This window comes from Zingiber officinale, chromosome 10B (genome assembly GCF_018446385.1).
Source record: "Zingiber officinale cultivar Zhangliang chromosome 10B, Zo_v1.1, whole genome shotgun sequence".
Classification (NCBI taxonomy): Eukaryota; Viridiplantae; Streptophyta; class Magnoliopsida; order Zingiberales; family Zingiberaceae; genus Zingiber; species Zingiber officinale.
In genome coordinates, this window is record NC_056005.1 from 33,342,080 (window position 1) to 33,365,443 (window position 23,364).

At 38.5% G+C, this 23,364-nt stretch overlaps 1 protein-coding gene across 5 annotated transcripts; it reads right to left on the bottom strand.

Annotated features, from left to right (window-relative positions):
- Positions 1–74: 74 nt before the first annotated feature.
- Positions 75–22,926, bottom strand: LOC122029408. Of its 5 annotated transcripts, none has more exons than XM_042588375.1 (10): positions 22,786–22,926; positions 16,355–16,460; positions 14,440–14,617; positions 14,224–14,353; positions 14,008–14,084; positions 13,842–13,893; positions 12,593–13,677; positions 12,202–12,239; positions 11,905–12,115; positions 75–539 (listed from the first exon to the last, which is right to left on the bottom strand). In XM_042588375.1, the coding sequence occupies exons 3-10, from the start codon at positions 14,572–14,574 to the stop codon at positions 537–539; spliced, it is 1,731 nt and encodes a 576-aa protein (XP_042444309.1). In that variant the 5' UTR covers positions 14,575–14,617; positions 16,355–16,460; positions 22,786–22,926; the 3' UTR covers positions 75–536. The 5 variants fall into 5 exon arrangements, with proteins under 5 accessions (XP_042444309.1, XP_042444310.1, XP_042444311.1 ...); XM_042588376.1 differs by lacking the exon at positions 22,786–22,926 and adding an exon at positions 22,384–22,669; XM_042588377.1 differs by lacking the exon at positions 16,355–16,460 and having other exon boundaries at positions 22,786–22,917.
- Positions 22,927–23,364: the final 438 nt, after the last annotated feature.

Sequence of the window (23,364 nt, forward strand, 5' to 3'; positions counted from 1 at the left end):
CAGTTAGAGAAAAGATCCAAGAAGAATAATGGCAAAAGGAAGATGAAAAGTTGTAGTTTAGTCAAACTCAAACAAAGCAATGAAAATCTACCAACAGGTTGATGATCTATCCAAATACAGGAAACTGTTACAATAATCATCTATCAAGAATGAAACAACCAATAATTGTCACTGAAATATGATTCATATGTATGAATGTTGAACAAATTGAAACAGGGTCTTTTGCCATGTGAAGAATCTGGGACAAGGAAGAATATAAAGTTGATCTTGATAGGAGTTGTTCCTTTTGCCATCCGAAGAGACAGGGTCTTAAAGGTTAAAAATGGAAATCCACTTTCAGATGCTGTGACTCAACAAACTTCAGATTACAATGTTGCAGCCTGTTGGCATCTGAATTTTATTTCTAAACTATACAAGGTAACATCCTGACCTAAAATCACCTTGATGATAGGGGCAAGTGCTGGATCAATCGGTCAGTGTTGTTTTCTTCGGTTTGTCCAACAAAATACAGGTACAGGGTTTTAGGTGGAAGTTTGTTACTGCAAATATACCAAAGTAACATATGTCAACAAATAAGTATCAAAAATAGTCATTTTGGATGCATAACTAAAGATCACTGTAAAAAAATTAAAAAGTCTGTAGTTTATGCCCAAAAATGGTATTTCAAATTCTATTTGTAATTTGTACAAATCACTTTGTGAAATTGCTGTTGGTGGATCATTGAATCCTTTGGTGTTAGATTTAAATTAATTAATAAATCAAATGTAATTTTTTTGAAGACAGTTACTAGTTGTGTGCACAAAGCCAATTATTAGCAGTAAGGTTACTAGATCCATAAGATCTACAAAAAAACAATGCTTTTATCTATACCCTGAAGTACTTCAGTGTGACAACTTCGTATTACAATATACAAAAAACTGTTTGGTAGAAAATTATAATTAGTTCAAGTGCATAAATCCAACCATTTGAACTCTCACACAAAAATAAGCACATCTAAGTTACTCTAACTATCTGACACACAATAAATCTTGATTAAATGAATGCTTAGGAATTAAAGAAAGAAACTAGTTGTAGCTACAAAGAGTGTGCTAAGATAGAAATTAAGGCATTGCAGGCAACTGAGTTACATAGTGAATTAAGAGTAGCATCAAACTGTAGGTAATTGAGCCACATAGTGAATCAAGAGTAGGATCAAGACGCCCTATTAGAGTTTCACTGGGCAAATTTTGTATAACTTCTATGAAGATTAAGGAGGGTGGATGAAGAAAATTTCTTGACTACTATGAGAATATTCAACAAAACGGGATGAGGCAATTATCCGAAGTTGCATCACTGAAAGAATGTTATTAACTCAAATTTTAGCTAGCAATAACCCTAGTACAGGGGATGACGAATATCTACTGATACGGAGAATAGGAAGAACGGCCACGAGGGCAAAGAAGGTTGAATTGGCAGGTTGATTGTGATAAGGTCAAGGGAGATCAATGATCATCTTTCCCAACTGACCATACTAGCAGATCCACCATCTTGGCCAATCCACCACTCTTGGCCAATCTGCCAGTCTGCCTGGCCGAGCCGAGCCACTCTTCCTCGCCGATCCGCCACTCTGACCAATCCGCCACTCTGACCAATCCGCCACTCCTGGCCGATGCGCCACTTCTCCTGGTAGAGTCGAGCCACTCTTCTTATTCGATCCACCACTCTTCCTAGTCGATCCTCCAGTCTTGGTCGATCCGCTACTCATCCTAGCTGACCCGCCACTCCGGCCGATCTGCCACTCGAACCACCACTCTTCCTAGCTGATCCGCCACTCATCCTGGCCGACCAGCCACTCTTCCAAGGCGGACCTACCGACCACTCTTCCGGGGCGAGCCGAGTCCTTATAGAGGACGAGTCCTCAAGATGGTCAATATTTCTTAGTCGAGCCGACCCTATCTACGAGCGAGGTCTGATGGGATATTGAAGGGGACTCAATCGGCTCATCCTCGTAGCGTATTAATGGTTCATCAGCTCAATATTCCTCTTTTAGCATTTTGTACGGCGGAGGACGGAAAATATTCTACATACAAATTGCATATTAGACGCTTCCTTCAAATATAGAGATTGCGGATACATTTTAGGAAAGGTGTCAGAACATCTTTATGGTTTGTCCTTTTCTGAAACGCTTTGAGATTCGTGAACATACAGATACTATAAAAGGAAGTCTCTATCTACAGACGCAGGTATGTGATGCTACATAATTTTACACGCTCGTAGCTACTGTTCATTCGACTATTCATCTACTCAACTCGATCACTGACTTGAGCATCGGAGGGTCTGCGCCTGAGATCTTTTCCCTGGCTTAGTTACTAACACTCTTTGTGACACGCAGGACAATGAAGAGTCTTCATTTGATCACCATCAGAGTCATCTTTTTCAGCCAACCATCTTCTCCGCTTTTGGACAGGATTATATTTGACACCGTCTGTGAGAACTACACCGGATCTAGAACGTGAAGATAGAAGACGCCGAAAAACTCTTTGCCATTATTATTGTCATGGCTCAGTCTTCCTCGCCAAGGTCGAACCAAGCAGTCTGTCTGGCCGATCCATCCGCCACTCTTCCTAGCCGATCCGCCACTCTTCCTAGCCGAGCCAAGCCAGTCAAATTACCCATCTAAATAAAAGTGACCGCGGTCGATTGACTCTCAATCCAATCAAAATCAGCTCACCTTCAAATCTACAAAATTATGAAAATTTTTGGAAGAATTCGATCGCCATCCAAAGTACAATTTGATCGGTCGATTGACTCCCAATCCAATCAAAATAAGCTCACCTTCAAATCTACAAAATTATGAAAATTTTTGGTAGAATCCAATCGGCATCCAAAGTAAAGTTCGATCAGTCGATTGGCTCCTAATCCAATCAAAATAAGCTCACCTTCAAATCTAAAAATAATGAAAATTTTTGGGATTGGCATCCAAAGTAAAATTCAATCGGCAGCAAAGATGGGAAAAAGGTCAATCGGTCTTCTAGGCAGCCGGGTCGATCGACAGCTCAGCTTCAATCAACCGTTTAGTATTTCAATCAGCAGTGTTTAAAAGCTTTATCGGCTTCAATCAACAACTCTTAGTCAACAACTTCCAACTTGACAAGTCTCAAACTCTCAAGTCGACTGATCGAGTTATAAGTGAGTCTATTCTCATGACCAAGTCCCAGACTCTCGAGCGGATCGGCCGAGTTATAAGTGAGTCTGTTGTCACGACCAAGTCTTAAACTCTCGAGCCAACCAGCTGAGTTATAAGTAAGCTTGCTCTCACGACCAACTCCAGACTCTTAAGCTGAACGACCGAGTTATAAGTGAGCGTGCTCCAAGTCTTAAACTCTCGAGTCGACCGATCAAGTTATAAGTGAGCTTGCTCTCACGACCAAGTCCCAAACTCTTGAGCCGACCGACCGAGTTATAAGTGAGCTTGTTCTCACAACCAAGTCCCAGACTCTCGAGCCGACTGGCCGAGTTATAAGCGTGCCTGCTCTCACGACCAAGTCTCAGACTCTCGCCTCGACCGGCCGAGTTATAAGCGTGCCTACTCACGCACCTAGAAAATCTAGACTCTTGGTCCCTTAGCCAGGTTATAAGTGGGGTTGCCCATGCCTAACAACCGTCCGGTCGGATATAAAATCCAAACTCTTGGTCCCTTGACCACTCGCTCGACACGACATAGCAGCTCACTCGGCACCACTCGACGATCGACATTTCAAACTCAAATTCCAATAACTCGATTTCTTATCGACAAAATTCCATTTTGCAGAATAACGGCAATCTGCTCAAAGGACGATTGGTAAATCATCAAATCACCAACTTCTAAGCAGCAGCCCCTCCACCAGCCACTCACCAATTTAACAATAAATCAATTGGCAAAAGTCAATCAATTTCACAGTTTCGACTAAGCTTAGTCCAGTCAGTCAGGAGCGATTAGGCTGAACAATAGGTTGTCTAGTTAGTTGGACTCGCACCTCCTTATACTAGATTTGAAGGGGAGATTTGTGATACGGAGAATAGGAAGAGCGGCCACGAGGGCAAAGAAAGTTAAATTGGCAAGTTAAGTTGTGATAAGGTCAAGAGAGGTTAATGACCATCTCTCCCAACTGACCCGACTAGCCGATCTACCATCCTGATCGATCCGCCACTCTTCTTGACCGATCCGCCATTCTCCCTGACCGACCCGCTACTCTTCTTAGTTGATCTGTCACTCTTCTTGGTCGATCCGCCACTCCACTTGACAGAGTCGAGCCACTCTTCCTGGTCAATCTGCCACTCTTCCTTACTGATCCGTCACTCTAGTAGATCTGCCACTTTTCCTGGCCGACCCGCCACTCTTCCTAGCCGATCCGCCACTCTGGTCGATCTGTCACTCCTAGCCGATCCACCACTTCCTAAACAATCTGTAACTCTGCCTGGCCGAGCCAAGCCACTCTTCCTAGCTGATCCGCCACTCTTCCTCGCCGATCCTCCCGTCTTCCTCGCCGAGCCGAGCCAACTAGTCTGTCTGGCCGATCCGCCATTCTTCATAGTCGATCCGCCACTCATCCCGGCCGACCTACCACTCTAACCGATCCACCACTTATCCTGGTCGACCCACTACTCTGGTCGATCCGCCATTCTTCCTGGTCGATCCATCACTCATCCTAGCCGACCCACCACTCTTTCAAGGCCGATCGACCGACCACTTTTCCTAGCTGAGTCGAGTCCTTACAGAGGCCAAGTCCTCAGGATGGTCAACATTCCTTAACCGAGCCAACCCCATCCAAGAGCGAGGTTTGACCGAACGCTGGAGGGGACTCAGCTGGCTCATCCTCATAGCACATTAATGGTCCATCAACTCAATATTCCTCTTTTGCCATTTTGTGTCACGGATGACAGAGAATATTATACATGCAAGCGGTACATATAGTTGTCAAAAGCGCAAGGCACAAAAAAGCGCTCAAGGGTCTTGGGGCTTAAAGCGCAAAGCGCACGGCGAAGCACGGGCTTTACGGAAAAAAATGTAATAAACAATAGGACTATTATATTTATTAAAAATTTTCAAAATATCTTTGAAAATCCAAATAACCATAAACAAAATATTCTTTGATGAAGTTGTAGATTATTGAAAATCAGAAGTCTTTGAAAATATGATAGAGGAAATATCAAATATCAAAATAATCATCTTCTTCATCTTCATTGTCCAAATCTACGTCATCAGCTCCATCGCTTGATTTGTATCCATCAGTATCTTCTTCTTCAATTTCATCATCAAGATTAATTTCTTCTTCATTTACAAGACTAGTTTGAGCTGAAGATTGCTTTCTTTTTGTTGATGCAGATGATGACCCTTTTGAAGAAGACGCATCAACCTATTCCTTTTCTTGGAATATATCTACAAAAAAAAAAAAAAAAGTAAAAGGTTAAGTTCATAATATAAATTTTAATATGTATTAAAAAAACCTCCAACTTACATGTTCAAAAACACTCCAATTACGTTCACATCCTCAAGAAGAGCATGTGAGGTTTAAAATATTCATTGTAAATATTTTTAATTCAGGCGTTGATGCACCATAAGAAGACCACCAATCAGCTTGAAATATAAAAACATATAAATTATAAAATTAACTTTATTACCATCCAATATTGATATTGCATAATATATTATTTATAAATTTACCTAGTGATTTTAAAGTTCTTTATCGAATAGTCATTGGCAAACCAAAAAGTCCTGCTTTCTTGTATTTTTCCAATTGATTCGTAATCTTATCTTGTAAATCCTCACCTCTCACTAATCTAGATATGCACTCGTACAACCCCTCCATCACTTCTGTATCATTTTCTATGTCAGGGTTTGAGTAAAAACACTCTGGATTCAAGAAATATTCGGCTGCGTGCAAAAGTCGATAGAGTTGAACGTTCCATCTTTTGTCAATGAATTCAAAAATACTACGATATTTTTCTTCATTATTGTTAAATAACGCATCGATAGCTTCTTTAGCCCTGTCCATTAACTCATAAATATAACCCATAGGAGACCTTTTTTCACCGTCTACTAGCCATAATACTTTCACCAATGGCCACTAACCTTTAATGCAAAAACCATATTTTTCCAAAAAGAAGACTCAATATCACTTCTGTTACACGTTTTCTTGCAACCTCTTTAGAAAATAGACTATTTGCCCACTTTTCAGATATAAACATCTTTCTCAGATTTGCTTATTGTACATGGAACCACTTTAAAGTCAAAAAAGCGGTTGTGAAACGTGTCTTTACGGTTCTTACCATGTCTCTCTATCCAGTAAACTCTCTCATCATGCTCAATACTTGTGGTCTGTTGTAAATATAATCATTCACCATTAACGCTCGTTCATGCAATTTTCTGAGATGAGGAATTTTGTATATATCCTCGAGCAACAAATCTAAACAATGAGCTGCACATGGAGTCCAGTATTGTTGGTACCCCAAGGTAGTTTTGATGCGATCAAACAAGTTAAGTTAGGTCCTGTTGTGTTTAACCATGTGTCTAAGTGTGCAGAAACTTAAGAGCACAGAAAGTCGAGCAAAAGACGCAACTAGCAAGAAGGACGGCACAGGAGAGAGTCGATGGGCTCAGTGTGTCTGAGGGACGAGGTGTTGCGGAAGAGTACACTGGCGGACGAGAAGGGAGCGTGCGGTGTTTCCAAAGGACAAGAAGCCGGAGCGGAAGATTGCTCGAGGAGCAAAAGACGCAGCTGTCCGCAGCTGTCCGAGAAACGAAAAGCTGTTGAAGAGTACGCTGGCGGACGAGAAGGAAGCACGCAACATTTCCGAGGGACGAGAAGTCGGAGCGGAAGCTTGCTCAAGGAGAAGGCCAGAAGTTGGGTTCGGGTGAGCCCTATTCCGAAAGGTCAAAATCACCTAAGCGAGGAGAGCCGGAGCGGAAGACCCAAACCGAATCAAGCGAAGCCGAAGCTGGAGGCCCAGAGAGAAAGTCAACAAAATATTGACTTTCCCCTTCGGGGTGCCCGGATCAGTCCGGGGCGCACTCGGAACCCTTCCAAGCACCCGAAACTCAAGTTTTAGCCATTTCGACGAGGTCTTTGACCGTTGCGTCGGGGGCAAGGTTTTATCCCATTCCAGGCGCCTGGAACGCTTCCAGGCGCCCCGAGTAAAGCTATATAAGCAGCCCTGCTTGCAGAAGCTAAGTAGAATAAGAAAGATCAATACAACACTTAGTACGCATTCACTGTTCTGTTTTAGCTTTCTGTTTCTGTGCTTTCATTGTTGTAAGAGGCTTCTCCGCCTGAAGGAGAAATTAGTGCAACTTCACTGCCTTGGATTAACAACCTCCCCGGTTATAACCAAGTAAATTCTCAGTGCCTCTTTCCTTTTAGTCTTTTATTTATTCTTATGCAAGTGTTTATTTTGTTTAAGTTATAAGCTGAGAAAGGTTGTTTTGTTTTTGTACAAGGGTTATTCACCCCCTTCTAGCCAGCCGCCAAGGGTCCTAATAAGTGGTATTAGAGTCAGGAGAACTAACCGTCGAACGAAGCACACGAGATGGCCGGAGCTAACATCTACCCACCAACGTTCGAGGGGGAGTTCGCGTTTTGGAAGGTACGAATGGAGATTATTCTTAAAACAGATTTTAATATTTTATTAATAATGAAATCTGATTATGAAACTCCAAAGAACACAACGGAGAAGAAATTGAAAAACACCTCTGGACTAAAAAGTAGCACGACGACTTTACGTCAAACGGTAAGGCTGAATATCATCTAATAAGCGTACTACCGGTGGAGGATCTCGACAGAATCGGAAATTACCAAAGTGCGAAAGAACTTTGGGAAAAGTTCTTGAAGCTCTACGAAGAACCAATTGAAGTCGAATCCAACTTCTCGATGGACACAGAGTCGTCGTCAGAAGAATCCAAGACCGAGGAAATTGGCGGGGCAGTCCTTATAGCCGAATTCCTTCCTGAGAACACAGAAAGCTCATCCTAGATGAGCATCGATGAAGGGGGAGAGTGCTCGAAAGAAAACATCTCCACAGGAGGAGCATCAGAAGTTGACAAGGTAAGTCAGATACGGTCTCTACCTCCTGACCAAATGTTTAAACTCATAAAAATATTGTCGAAAGATTCTTACACATTAGAAATTGAAAATAAAAAATTATTAACAGAGAATAATGAGTTAAAAGGAACTCTAGCAACAGCTTGTCGATTAGAGGATTTCGACAAACTAAAAATAGAAAATGAAATGTTAAAGGAACAAATATAAACTTTAAAAGTTTCTGCATGTTCAAAATTCTCTGCTTTGAATTTTAGAAATTATAATAGACTAAATTGGAAATTTAAATATCACAATGGACAAATTAGAAAATTGTCAAGAAAGCATGTACCTAAAAAATTTCTTGTTAATCCAGTAAGAAGAAATCTATTTTGGATTCCAAAATCATGCTTGTATTAAATTATTTTTGCAATTGATTTTTTTTTAAAAAAAATCATTTTAAGTTTAATTATTGTTCGAAATAAATTTAACCCCATTTTTTTTTTTTTTGAGAAAGAGGAACTCAATATTCATCTATAGAAAGAATCTCAAATTATCAACATGATCAGAATGAGGAATTTCATCTATTTGATTCTTCAAATTACTCTTTTTTTGCATGAACTCCCTAATTTCTTCTTTAACATGCTCGGGACATTTCGGACAAACTTTCACATTTCTATTGCCCCCAACTAAATATATCTTGTGTCGATAAATTCGTCATTTGTTATTTTACAACAGAAAATACAACTGACAATATTTGGATTTTTAGGATTCGAACATGTTGCATAATTTCAAGCAATATCCTTTCGAGTTGGTGGAATTGTTGTATTTGACATGGTTAAGAATCAAGACGGCTGAAAACGAAATCAATAATAATCAATCAATACATAAAATATAAAACATGAAAAAAATAAATTATAGAATAATAGAATATAAATCTGATTTATATATAAAATATAAAACATGAAAAAAATTAATTATAGAATATAAATCTGATTTATATTCATTAATAAAATTTATTAGATTTTTAAATTTTAAATTTTAAATTTTAAATTTTAAATTTTAAATTTATTTTTTATATATTTAAAATTTAAATCTAATTAATAAAATTTATGAGATTTTTTTATTTTAAATATAATTTTTATGTATTTAAATTTAAAATCTGATTTACTGATTTATTTGAATTAATAATTTTTTATTTTAAATAAATTTTGTAAATATTTAAATCTGATTTATATAAATTAATTAGATTTTTTATATATTTAAATCTAATTAATAAAATCTATCAGATTTTTATATTTTAAATATATATTTTTTTATGTATTTAAATATTAAATCTGATTTACTGATTTATTTGAATTAATAAGAAATTTAAATTTTTTAAATTTTAAATATATTTTTTATATATTTAAATCTGATTTCTATAAATTAATTAGTTTTTTATATTTGAAATATATTTTTTAGAAATTTTAAATCTGATTTATATTATTTAATAAAATTTATTAGATTTTTTTTATTTTAAATATATTTTTTATAAATTTTAAATCTGATTTATATTAAGTAATAAAAATTATTAAATTTTTAATTTAAATATAATTTTATATATTTAATTGGGATAATTTAATAGGCATTATAAAAACCTATTTGAAATGCCCCATTTAAGTGAGGAATTCTTTAATTTAATTAAATGCTAAAAAAAACACGAACAGTGCTCACGCACGGCCGCGACACCCCGGCAACACCGAAAGCACTGCGAGATGCTACCGGCGTCGCCGGAGGCGTCCAACGACGCTGCCAGCGCCACCGAAGGCATCAGGCGACGATTCCATCGCCGACGGAGGCGTCGTAGGGCGCCTCCGGTGCCGTTGGAATCGTCCCGTGACACGTCCCGCGGTGCTGGAAGCTTCGTCAGATGCCTCAGGTGCACCGAAAGCATCGTCGGACGCCTCCAGCGACGCTGGAAGCGTCTCATGTCCTCGTGACTGTGCAACAGCAGGATTTCCTCGAAGACGTTGGAAAATTCCACAGATAACAGAAGAGACGAAACACTTACCTGGAAGAGGCGATTGAGACAGCGAGAGGAAGATGAAGAGACAGAGGCGGTTTGAAGCAGATGAAAATTAATGAGGTTTAGTGCTTTAAACTTATAAAAAAACAAACAAAAAAAACAGATCAAAAAAAGGAAAATAGCGCAAAAGTGAATGCTTCGCGCAGCAAAGCGCGCGCTTCCTGGAAGTCTTGCGCTTCCGAGTCCTCAGAAGCGAGACGCTTGCGCCTCGCTGCGCCTTGCGTTTAAGCGAGCAAAGCGATCGCTTTTTACAACTATGGCAGTACATTAAAAGCTTCCTCTTTGCCAAATGCAGAGATTCTGGGTCTATTTTAAGAAAAGTGTCAGAACATCTTTATGATCTATCCTTTTCTAGAAACGCTTTGAGATTCATGCAAAAAAGAGTGACACTATATAAGGAAATTTCCATCTATAGACGCAGGTATGCAATGCTATATAATTTTACACACTCGTAGCTACTATTCATTCGACTATTCATCTACTCGACTCAATCATTGACTTGAGTGTCGGAGGGCCTACACCAGAAACCTTTTCCCTAGCCCGATTGCTAACTTTCTTTGTGACATGCAAGACAGCAAGGAGTCTTCATTTGGCCAAAATTAGAACTATCTTTTCCAGCCAACCATCTTCTCCGTTTTCGGACAAGATCATCTATATATATAGAGTGACAGATACTTAGTACATCAACAAATGGAAAAGACAGTTCACTATTTCTCGATGAATTCATGCTTGGAAGAGAAAAGAGATTTGACATCCTTTTTGCAAGTAGGCTTTTTTCAATATACTAGACTGAGTAAATACATGAATATGGGTTCTCAATACAAGCTACCATTGTCGTTCCAAAAGAGTCAAGGGTCTACATGATTAGTGATCACATGCAGAACCAACAGTGGCGGAAAATGCTCAGCGATGAGGAAATGTTTTTCCAAGTAAAAGAATAAACAATTTTTAGATGAAAGAAACATAAGCCTCCTTTAATGATTTGCTTAAGATATTCCAGACAAAAGCATTTTTTTTCTATCATAGACAAGTATACGGTGAGAAGAAAGATGACTGCACTAATCATCCTCAGTGTGCATTATCAGTCATTATTACCTCACTTGAGTATTGAAGCAGATATTAGTAATTATTTGGGGTGAAAGATTCTCTGAATAAGCGAAATGCAAAAGGAGATGAGGAACATAATGAAAACTATAATGGAAGTAACGAATGGGTCAAACTAAAGGGCGCAAACACCTTTATAACAACAAGATGGGGAAACAGAAGCAAAGATGGGCAAAGGAATCAGACAAGGACGAGGTTAAACCAAATGAAGCATAATCACCACAACCAAACAAAATGATTGAAGATAACTGTGAAGAAACCCATCTATAATAACAGTTGACTAATACGTTTGTTGCTCAGCAATTACACCCTTTCTTCCAACCCACATGTAAATTTAACCTAAAAGAATTCTTGTAGTATTAAAAACCAAAAACGTTCAGCATTTCCAATATCTGTTGATTCTATTCACAAGATCCAACATTGGATGACACCTGGATGCTTTAGCAACAAGCATGATGCAGACAAGTCTTGGATCAGAGAAGAGCCAAACTATAATAAGAGGCAGAGAGCTAATACCACAGATTGAAGACACAAAATTTTAATTATTTGATAAATTAAATTGTTCAATGAAACTATAGTGGCAAAAAAGGAAGCTGATAAATTGAATTTTTCAATGAAACTATAGTGAAAAAAATGAAGTTGTTAGCAACAATGGTAAACAACTGTACTGGAGGACAAAAGTAGAGGAGCGGCATGAACCTTAGAAGCAAGCCTTGTGGACCGCCTAGGCTGAACTATAGCACCAGACAGAATTTTCTTTGCTGAACTTCTGCTGTTTCTTAATTTTGTGACAATCTCTACACTCATGATTTTGTCACAAACAAGATGCCTCTTAACATGGGGATCCTTGGGATTCTCTAAGTTGTTAGGTCTCTTAGTGTCAGCTGAGGTTGAAGGGATTCTAGAGCATCTGCATGTTAAATCTCATTTTAAGTGACTGGATGCTTTCTGGAATCTATATATATATAAATTGAGCTTTAATCAAACAGAAGTTACTCTGAGGCATCCTTTTCCTCCATTGGTGTACTATGACCCTGCTTCAAAAGGCACAGTTTAGCTAACACATGGAAACAGCCACTATCTTCTGCTGTGTACAAAATATAAAATATAGTAGCATGATTGCAATTCATTCCAGTATTCGCATTATAGGTGAAGCATTCTTTTTACAGTGGTACTGACTGGCAAGAGTGCATCTCAATTCTTAGTACTATTGTCCAAAATGAAGATGCAGATATTTTTAGTTTTTTTATGAAAGCTTATCTACAACGATTACTCATAATCCTCTACCATATTCTATAGCTTTTATGTGGTATGGACTTACAGATTTCTTCTGAAATTCTATTGACCAAAATGGTATAATATATTTATTGTAAGAAATATCAATTACCGATTCATCTTGAAATGTTGATATTGATCCCTCAGTAACCAATGTTTCACAATTAGTACATGATTGCTGACAGAAAGGAAGATCCACTGTCCCGATTTCCGATTGTGCATCAGCCATTGAACTATCCAGTACCATCTGTCCACTATGCTGACACGAATTTGACAACTTCCCGTGAGTTGTATTGTCTGGCTGCTCAATTATAAAATCTGTAAATGACTCACTTGCTCCCCCATGATTTTTATGAGCATAGTTCTCTGTGTCTATATTATCTGGCATTTCTTTTGCTGATGCAAGGTTATCTTTGTCTGCAACATCAGATTCTGTATTATATGGAGCTTCAACTTCGCAATCAACAAAATTAACAGATGCAGTTTTACGAGTGCAGTCACCAACTGCAACAGGATCACTGACCCCATTGCCCATGTCAGCAGCTGATTGAAGAGGCATGTTGCTTAGTGATGCATTGCTCTTGACCATTGCAAAGGAAACAATAGCAGATTCTTGCTCTTCAGGGGGGCAAGATGCAATGCGTGATGCCATGTGGTTTTGGACTGTGTACGGTGCACAGGACGAAACTACTTGGATTTCCTCCAAAAGTCCTGATGACCCAGCAGGGACACTGCCCGATATTAAAACAGAAGATCCAGATGTCGCCACAGTTGTATCTGGTGGGTAAGCCTCAGAATTACAGTTCTCACTAACAACAGAACTCAATGATGAATTGGTACAACCACTGTTCCTCTCAATTTCAGTGTCATTAAGGTTTAGCCCAGTATTAACAGATGGTGAAATGTTCATATGATCATCAGCTTCTGGTAAATTACTGATGTCTTCGGAAGGAGCCATTGATTCATGAAGTTTTGCATTTTGATGAACACACACATCATCTTTTAGGCTATTGATCCAATCCAATGGGCTAGAACTCAAGTCAACAAATAAATCTATTCCACCTTCTGACATCACAAAGAATTGAAATGGAGGAATTCTAGTCAAAATTTCATCACCAGAAACAAACCCACTTTCCATTGAGTATTCATGAGGCCTATCATGTCTACATGGAACAATATCCTGGATATATTTCTGCTCTGCATACCAAAAAACATCTTTGTTAGATTTCTTCTGACACCCATATTCTTGCACCTCAAATCAAGAAGCTGGTTCGTTCTAACTTCTCGGGCTTCAGCAACATTATAAGATCTCATTCCCATGTTACAGTAGTTGAAAATAGAACAACTAAAAGATTCCATACCTTTAGTATTTGCAGGCCATAATGGGCAAAAAACTTTTGTTACAGTTTCTGGCTGCATCAGAAAACAGAGGTTTTAATGTAAGCTAAATGCAAATGATGTCCTAAATGAACCACACAAGAAAAGGTCACTATGGAAAGTATAAAGAACCAGACACATTATCTGCACCTTCTCATTTGTAATATTGACTACAGACTCAGTAACTTCCTTCTCGCTATCAAGCTGACATAATAGTCGCTTGTCACCTGGAATTTCAATAATATCAATAGGCTACCCATGCATAACTTAGCACAATTTGATCACCCACAAACTTCAAGAAAGTGTGGTAATATTGATGAACAATGGTTCTTGTGCATTGCATATGTCAAAGCTTGTCAATTTTACCTGTGGTTGATTCAACAGGACAATTGATTGTTTGTTTAGTGATTGACTCTGATGCAAATGGGTTCTTAGAAGATCCATCCATGAAATAAACTGATTTTTCCAGTGAAGCTACCAAAACAGCATTTCTTTTCTGACAAAAGGACAAATTAAAACAGTCATGTATCACATTCAGATGAGAAATTAAGGGTAAATGTCTTTCATTGCCTCTAATTCTACCTGTAAGTGTGAAACCAAGGACTTAGCCAATTGAGAATGACTCCTATTTGCAGGAAGATCATTCTGTTTGCACAATTGTTGAAGCTCCTTTCTCGACATTTTGAGATAGAATTCTAAATTCTCTAGAAACCCCATTATCTCAAACTTACAATTGAAAAAAAACTAGCCACCAACAACGCTGCGTATTATGGCAAACAGAAACAAATCAACAAAGTCACAACGTGTATAGTAAAAAAACACATATACATAAAAAATAAATTTAAAGAAATAAATTGATAAATGATACCACAATCATATTGAGGAGAAAGGCAGAAGCATAAAAAATGATTTTCTTCAAAGGGGCTTGAGAAGATTAAAGGGCCAATGTTACACCACATATCTGGTCACTAATATAAATGAGCATGAATATCAATGGTATGAAAACAATAATTGTTTTTGTGATGAAATTGGTAGAGGAATTTTGTCAAGGTCCTAACACTCAATTGATTGATACTGATATTCTGGTAGCATAACCAGTACATACTCAACCAACAATGAAAAGACTAATGGTACTAGTCTTATAAAAAAATTTCAGGTTTTCTAGGCAACGTCCGTATAGTGGTCTAGCAGGACCAACACTACCCATCTTACCAGCTATCTAAGAAGTGCTAGATCATAGCTCTAACCTCTGTCCATGAGAATTGAAAATAATTGTCAGTGTCAACTTTTGACAGAAAACTACATCTTGTTTGAAATCCATTTGGACATTAAAAAGTTTAAGAACTGCCAACATATAAAAAAAATGTTAAGTTCCTTAAATGTTGCAGTTGTAGGCTTCACAATTATTTCCTGTTTAATAGATTCCATAAAACTTCGGTTAGAAAATATAGAATTCAATAAATACAAACAATTGACTTTCAGTCAAGCCAACAGTACACAAATCAAGAACCTTCTGAGAGTTGAAGTATCAAGAATTGTGAGCAAACTGGCAAAATTGACCATCCTTGTATAAGATTTTCTAGAGGATGACAAAAAGGCAGATTTGAATAAAAGTATGTGATATAACCTATACCTAGAGTTATGCCTGAGTTTTAGATAGAATTAATAGAATTAATATGTTCAAGGGCTACAAATACATGAGTTGCAACTCTGTACATCAATAAGACAATATTGCATTCCTATCAAAGTATCCCTGCCTTTGCAGATAGTCCTGCAACCTCATCCTCCTCATTACTTAAAGATCAGAAACAACTTATCCCCAGAAACTAATAAAAAAGAGAGGGAAGAGTAAATTCAAAAAGAAAAAAGGATTAAAAAAGGATAAAATAAGAGAGATAAGAAAAAAAGTTGATCTTCAAATTTCATCTTTCCTACTCCCTTCTGTCTCAATTATCATTAGGATTTAGGTCACCCCAGGTTCGACGTTACCCAGCCTAGTTAATCAATTTTTTTGATCATCAGGATTCCAATTTCATCAACTTTTGTTTCTTTTACTTTCACTCATTTGTGTGCATGATCTAAAATGAGATTAGTTACAATCTGTCATTTCCAACATCTACTTCTCTAGTAGTAAAATGATAAGGAAATCACATTGATTTCTGATCTCATTTATTATTGCAACAAGTATCCTTGTTTGGTTGAAACTTTAGTGAGAGAGATTAGTAGTCTTTCTCAAGAAAACTCTGAGTAGATGTCAAAACTTTAATTAGTACATGTGTGTCATCCTAGTCTCTGAAAGAAATATAAATTTTTACTCCGTCTCTCATCCTATATTAACTCCTTGTTTCGAGAATGAATAGTAAAATTCTAATCTATTTATTTCACTTTGCATATACTCTCAAAGATCACCATGCAACCCGTGAATTCTTTAGTTTGAAGGGGAAATCAAGGAAGAAGATTTATATATTAAGTTCTCTAAAAAAATTCTCAACTTCACCTTTCAAAGGTCTCTCTTAACAACCATAGTTTAGTCATCAACTCCAACAAGATATATTATGCCCTGAGTGAGCTTCTCGACTCTGCACAATTTCACTGGCATTCTCCTGTTTGACAATTGGAAAATGTCATGGAGATGCTAAATAATACTCATAATTCCTCGAGCAACAATCATTAATAAACAAAGGATTATTATCATTGAAGCATGGCAACAACACTATGTATATACTAAATGATCGTGCAAGTAGATATTCTAACAATATTTAGAGTTTAGACCAACATATATCTAATAAATACAAAATAAAAATAGTAAATATGCAATATATCAAAGGAAAAGGCTAGAAATGTCACGCAAAACTCCAATGCCAAAAGTAATGACGTCTAAGCAACAATAGTAGTAGTACACCTAAGAGCTCATGTCAAACTGAATTTACAGTACAAGAAATCTGTGGAAACTAACAGGAGAGTCTCTCATAAAAAACCAAGAGTATAGATAGATGAGAATAAAATGGATAAGGTGAATGCAATGTACTACCATTATAAAATCCTTAGTCTGTGCATCACTAAAAGTATGCAAAAATTGGTCAAAACACGATGCATGAACAATAGAGGGCACAAAGCTCCCGCTAATGTGGAGTCCCACAGTACACTTTATCCTGCATTGCAAGAGGTTATTTCCAAGACTCGAACTCATGTCATCTAGGTCACACGGAAGTAACTTTATCATTGCGCCAAGACTCCCTTCACTATGCATGAACTGTATGATCACAAAATTATCCAAGTGAATTGACTAAAGATGCCATCATTGGAGAAAAGTCACGAAGTTATCCTGGTGAGTCAACTAAAGGACAATTAAGTAAAATGAAGAAAAAATTGAAGATTTATCCAATTGAATCAATTAGTATGGATTAAGTTAACTAAATGCACTTTGAATCGACTGTAAGGTCACAAAACTATCCAAGTGAATCGATTGAACACGCAGTCATTGGAGAAAAGTCATGAAGTTATCATGGTGAGTCAACTAAAGGACAATTGAATAAAATGTAGAAAAGATTGAAGATTTATCCAATCGAATCAACTAGTATGGATTAAGTTAACTAAATGCACTTTGAATCAACTGGATAATAGACAATCACATTCCGAGATCGGCATTTTAGTTGATTGATACGAAAGACTAAGTCGACTAGATGTTCACAGACATGACTATAAATAGAGGAGCGAAGTGACTTAGAACATCAACATATTCACAACTTACATTGTGAGTTTTACTCTTTGTTTTGAAGTGCTTCCAACAACCTTGACTAGGAGATTCTTCTAAAAAATTCATTTTCGTATTTTATTCTCGTGTGCTTATTTTTTTTCTATCTATTTGTAAAAGAGAAGTGGAAACAGCCTCCTGCAAAAAGCAGGGGGTAAGGCTGCGTACAATGGACCCTTCCCCGGGACCCCGCATGGCGGGAGCTTCGTGCACCGAACTACCTTTTTTTTTTCTTATTTGTAAAAGAGAAAAGCAAATATTGTACAAGATTTCTGTTGGAACCCCAAGGATGTTTTGATGTGATCAACCAAGTTAGGTTAGGTCCTGTGGTGTTTTAACATTGTGTTTAAGTGTACAGGAGCTTAGGAGCACAAGAAGTCGAGCAAAAGACGCAGCTAGCGAGAAGGACGGCACAAGAGAGGGTCGACGGGTTCGGTGCGTCCGAGAGATGAGGTGCTGCGGAAGAGTACGCGGACGAACAAGAAGGAAGCGCACGGCGTTTCCGAGGGACGAGAAGCCGGAGCGGAAGGTTGCTCAAGAAGGTCGAAATTAGGTTCCGGTGAGTCTTATTTCGGTTGCCTGAAATCACCCAAGCAAGCGGATCCGGAGCGGAAGACCCGGACAAAGGCGAGCAACACCGGAGCAGAGGGCCCGGACCAAAAGTCAACTAAGTTGACTTTAGTGGTCTGGGCGCCCGGAACCCGATTTTGACCAGATCGCGTTTGACCGCGATCCGTTGCAAAGGGGATAAAACTTTATCCCCCTTCCAGGCGCCCCGACCAAGGCTATAAATACAGCCTTGGTCCATAAGTTAGAATTCATTCAAGCAATTAGCATTACAACACTTGTGCGCACTTCTCATTTCTGTACTTTCACTGCAGGCTTCTCCGCCTGAAGAAGATACTTAGTGCGATCCATTCTTTGGATTAACAACCTCCCCAGTTGTAACCAAGTCAAAACCATGAGTCTCGTCTTTTTAGTTTCTTTCGTTATTTAATTTACGCAAGTGTTTCTTTTAAAAGTCCGAGAAGGGTATTTTGGCTTTATTTTTGCAGGGTTATTCAACCCTCCGATAGTCGGCCACCAAACGGTATCCAACAAGTGGTATCAGAGCCCGGACACTTCAAGAGGACGAACCGCCGATCGAAGTAAAGACGATGACCGAACCAAGCATATACCCGCTAAAATTCGAGGGGGAATTCGCTAGCTGGAAAAAACGGATGCAGGTATTTTTCAAAACGGATTTCGATTTACTTTTGATAATGGAGTTCGGTTTTACAGCACCGGAAGGGAAAGAAAAATACCAGTAAACGAAAAAGGAGCAAGCCGACTACGTGGCAAACGACAAAGCAGAGTTCCATCTGCTGAGCATCCTTCCGCCACAAGAAATCAACGGGATCGACAACTACGACTCAGCAAAGGAGTTTTGGGAGAAGTTCCTTGGGCTACACGAAGGGACGTCCGAAGCTAAGCTCGTGAGACAAGACTTACTTCGCAACCAGCTGACTAACCTACGGCTTGAAGAAGATGAAACAATTGCGCATCTCCACTCGAGGATTAAGGAGTTCATCACCGGACTATCGAATCTCGGAGAAAAGGTAAGTGACCGAGATTCTCTAAGGTACGCGTTAAATGCATTTCCAAGAAATACAAAATGGACTTCACTAGTAGATGCTTTTTATATCTCTAAGGACTTAGAAAATATTACCTTAGAAGAATTAATTTCTATGTTTGAAGTGCATGAATCGAGATGTGCAGGTACGAAGGAGCCGAAGCACAACATCGCCCTCAAGGCAGCGAGAGACGAACATGAATCAGAATCTTCTCTCGACGACGAGAAAATGATTATGATGGTAAGGCACTTTAAAAAGTTGTTAATTCAAGTAAAACTAACCATCCACAGGGTAGAAAGAAAAGGACGATCAGATGCTACCACTGCAACGAAGAAGAGCACGTCAAAGACAACTGCCCCAAGTTAAGGAACAAGGACAAGGACAAAGGAAAGAAGCCTGTCCAAACAAAGAAGTTCAAGACACTAAAAGTGACGTGGGACGATGCGTCGTCCGAATCGGAAGTCAATGCCTTCTCCGGACTTGCATTAATGGCAAGTCATCAAGACGAGGACTACGATTCAAGTTTGTCCGAAATGAGCATCGAAAGGATCGATGAAGAGGGAGCTACGTCGGAAGAAAGCAGCAGTTCAGGGGGAGCCACGAATAACGAGATCGACAAGGTAAGTCAGGTACGATCTCTTCCGCCTGATAAATTATTTAAGTTTATTAAAATATTAACTAAAGATTGCTACAAATTAGAAAAAGAGATTAAAAATTTGAAATTAATTCTAGCTAAATCTTGCCCGTTAGAAGAGTTTGACCAAGTAAAATTAAAAAATGATAATTTGAAAAAAGAAATAAATAACTTAAAAAATCTTGCATGCTCATCTAATACAAGTTATAGAAAATTCAATAATCTAAATTAGTAGTTTAGATATCACAAGAGACAAATTAGAAATATTTCAAAGAAATATGTCCCTAAGAAATACCTAATTAACTTAGTTGGTTGGAACCTATATTGGGTTCCGAAGTCGTGTTTAATTTAAACCTTAATTTAGATTTAGGGCTTTCAGAGAGTTCTTTAAATGTTTAATTTTTTATGAGGCTTTGTCTAGAAGTGGTTGATGATCCAATAACCAAGAATGCCTAGTGTCTCGCCACAGTCTGGAAGCCAAAATATTGAAATAAAATGTTTAATTGACTAACTGATAAATCATTAAATTAGGATCAGTTAATGCTTTAGAAATTTTTTTTCAAATATTTTCTACTTGGAAATGTCTAACTTAGATTTTTTTAAAAAATATTTTTTGCAAAAAATTAGCAAAATTATTTCTTTAATCGTCAAAAATATTTTGCTGCTTGAAATTTTTTTACTTAAAAAAATTTCTCAAATTTTTTTTGCAAAGTTGTCTAACTTAGAAATTTTTTGCTAGAAAATTTATCTTAAAATTTTTTTTTAGAATTATTGCAAATTTTTGGTGATAACAAAGTAATTTTCAAATTTTTTCCGAGTTTTTTTAGTACCCTTAGATTTTTCTTGGTACCCCATTTTTATGTGATCAAAGGGGGACAAGGAAAAGATTAAGTCTAGGGGGAGGTAGATTCAATTTTTTTTATTTTTTGCACTTTATTACAGAATTTATTGTTATAATTTTATGTCTTTTTACCCTACCTTAACTTAAATTGCTCACATCAAAAAGAGGGAGATTGTTGGAACCCCAAGGATGTTTTGATGTGATCAACCAAGTTAGGTTAGGTACTGTGGTGTTTTAACCTTGTGTCTAAGTGAGCAGGAGCTTAGGAGCACAAGAAGTCGAGCAAAAGGCGCAGCTAGCGAGAAGGACGGCACGGGAGAGAGTCGACGGGCTCGGTGCATCCGAGGGACAAGGTACTGCGGAAGAGTACGCAGGCGGACGAGAAGGAAGCGCGCTGCATTTCCGAAGGACGAGAAGCTGGAGCGGAAGGTTGCTCAAGAAGGCCGAAATTAGGTTCCGATGAGCCTTGTTTCGGTTGGCTGAAATCACCCAAGCAAGCGAAGCCGGAGCGGAAGACCCGAACCGAAGTGAGAAGCACCGGAGCAGAGGGCCCGGACCAAAAGTCAACTAAGTTGACTTTAGTGGTCCGAGCGCCCGGAACCCGATTTCGACCAGATCGCGTTTGACCGCGATCCATCGCAAAGGGGATAAAACTTTATCCCCTTCTAGGCGCCTGGAACCCTCCAGGCGCCCCGACCAAGGCTATAAATACAGCCTTGGTCCGGAAGCTATAATTCATTCAAGCAATTAACATTACAACACTTGTGCGCTCTTCTTTCAGTTTAAGTTTCTCATTTCTGTACTTTCACTGCTGTAAAAGGCTTCTCCGCCTAAAGAAGATACTTAGTGCGATCCATTCCTTGGATTAACAACCTCCCCGGTTGTAACCAAGTCAAAATCATGAGCCTCGTCTTTTTAGTTTCTTTCATTATTTAATTTACACAAGTGTTTCTTTTAAAAGTCCGAGAAGGGTATTTTGGCTTTATTTTTGCAGGGCTATTCAACCCTCCGATAGCCGGCCACCAAACGGTATCCAACAATTTCTACACCTCCGAGAAGTAAAAAATATTTTCATGTAGGGGATTGTGATGGGTGACTAACCTTAAAGAATCATAGTATGTGGAGTAGGAATCTAGGTTCCGAACCACATTAAATTTCTATGTTAGAATTGAATATTGTTTCCTCTATTTTTGTTTCTTATATTTCTAATATTTAATTGCTCGCCTATTAGTAGGCTTTGCTTTTAAAAGGCAGCCCAGTACACAAAAGTTCTGTCAATGAGAGATCCTGGAGAAGGGTCAGGCCACATTAGATCTATTGTATGCAACCTTATCCTGAATTGCAATAGGTCATTTCCGCGATTCGAACAAGTGGCCATAACAACAACTTTACCTAACGCAATCTTACCCAGCATTATTGGGCCTTGCTTTTGCAAGAGCAAAAATAAAAGGTTTTAAAAGTTTACGTTGCATCTCTTCACCCCCTCTAGTTGCATTGGTCCTAACACACACTAATAGAAAGGGTAGAGAATCCAATCTCAATTGAACAAAGGTTAACACTGAGACAAGCCTTTACTTGTAGCCACCGCTAACTGTGCACTACACGTAAATCCTGCTCAAAACTAAAAGCAGAGGGGAACAATAACAATTCAAAGGTGGGAGATGGATATAACTTGGCATTATACCTTATTGCAGATAATCTCTTGAAGACGGTATGTTCAACACATAACACTCGAAATGGTAGCACCACCTGCTGCTTGCTACCTAAGTTAGGTGACGTCTTGGGCGTTCAACGACTCCTCACAGCAACCGGTGCGATAACATAACAAGGGGATGGTAAAGGATCTGCTCGGGAGGTCTAGCCAGTGACGCACAGACCGCTTATCGAGGGCCATAAAAATCAAGGAAACAAAGAAAAACCCCGAATAAATTGAGAAAAATCAGAGGAAAACCAGCTCAGAGCTGCTCATCTCAATCGACTCGAAGCAATCACCAAAGAGAACACCCAAAAATCCTCCTAGTCCCACAAAAAGGAGGAATAACGCGAGAAGGAAAAGAAAGAGGCCGAATCTTCGAAGAGTCAGTACCTCGTAGACACGTTGAGTTGCCGGAGCTCCGGTCCTCGGCTGGACGTCGCCGATTGAAGGAGGAAGCTAAAAGAAGACTGCGAGGTGAGGTCGAGTGATTCCTTCCTTTTTCTTCCCCAATCGAGGCTCGATAGAATCCAAACCCACTGAAAGCCGCTTAGATCTAATTGGCAAACCGGCCCATTAACATATGATAAGGCCCTCAAAGGAAGTTGGCTGATTCACGGCTGGGATGCGATTTGAAGCGATAGTGACGGTCGAGATCGAAAGATCATCGCCCAAGACCGCACGTTCCGTTGGAATTAAGCTTAAGCAGCCGGTTCTTTTAGCGGGTTCAAATTTAACTCAAACAAAATATTTAATATAGTAGAGTTCAGTTCGATTTTAATAAATTTAAAATATGAATTAAATATTTTTTAATTCGTTTGGACGTATAACACGTTGAAAAAGTTTTAATATTTCTATATTTCTAGTTCAAAAAATCTAAGTACTTCCTTTCATCTATGAATTGGAAACACAAAGCTGCATAAGGAATGTCCTTATGAGTTAGAGTCGGATTTTATATCATTCATTTATATA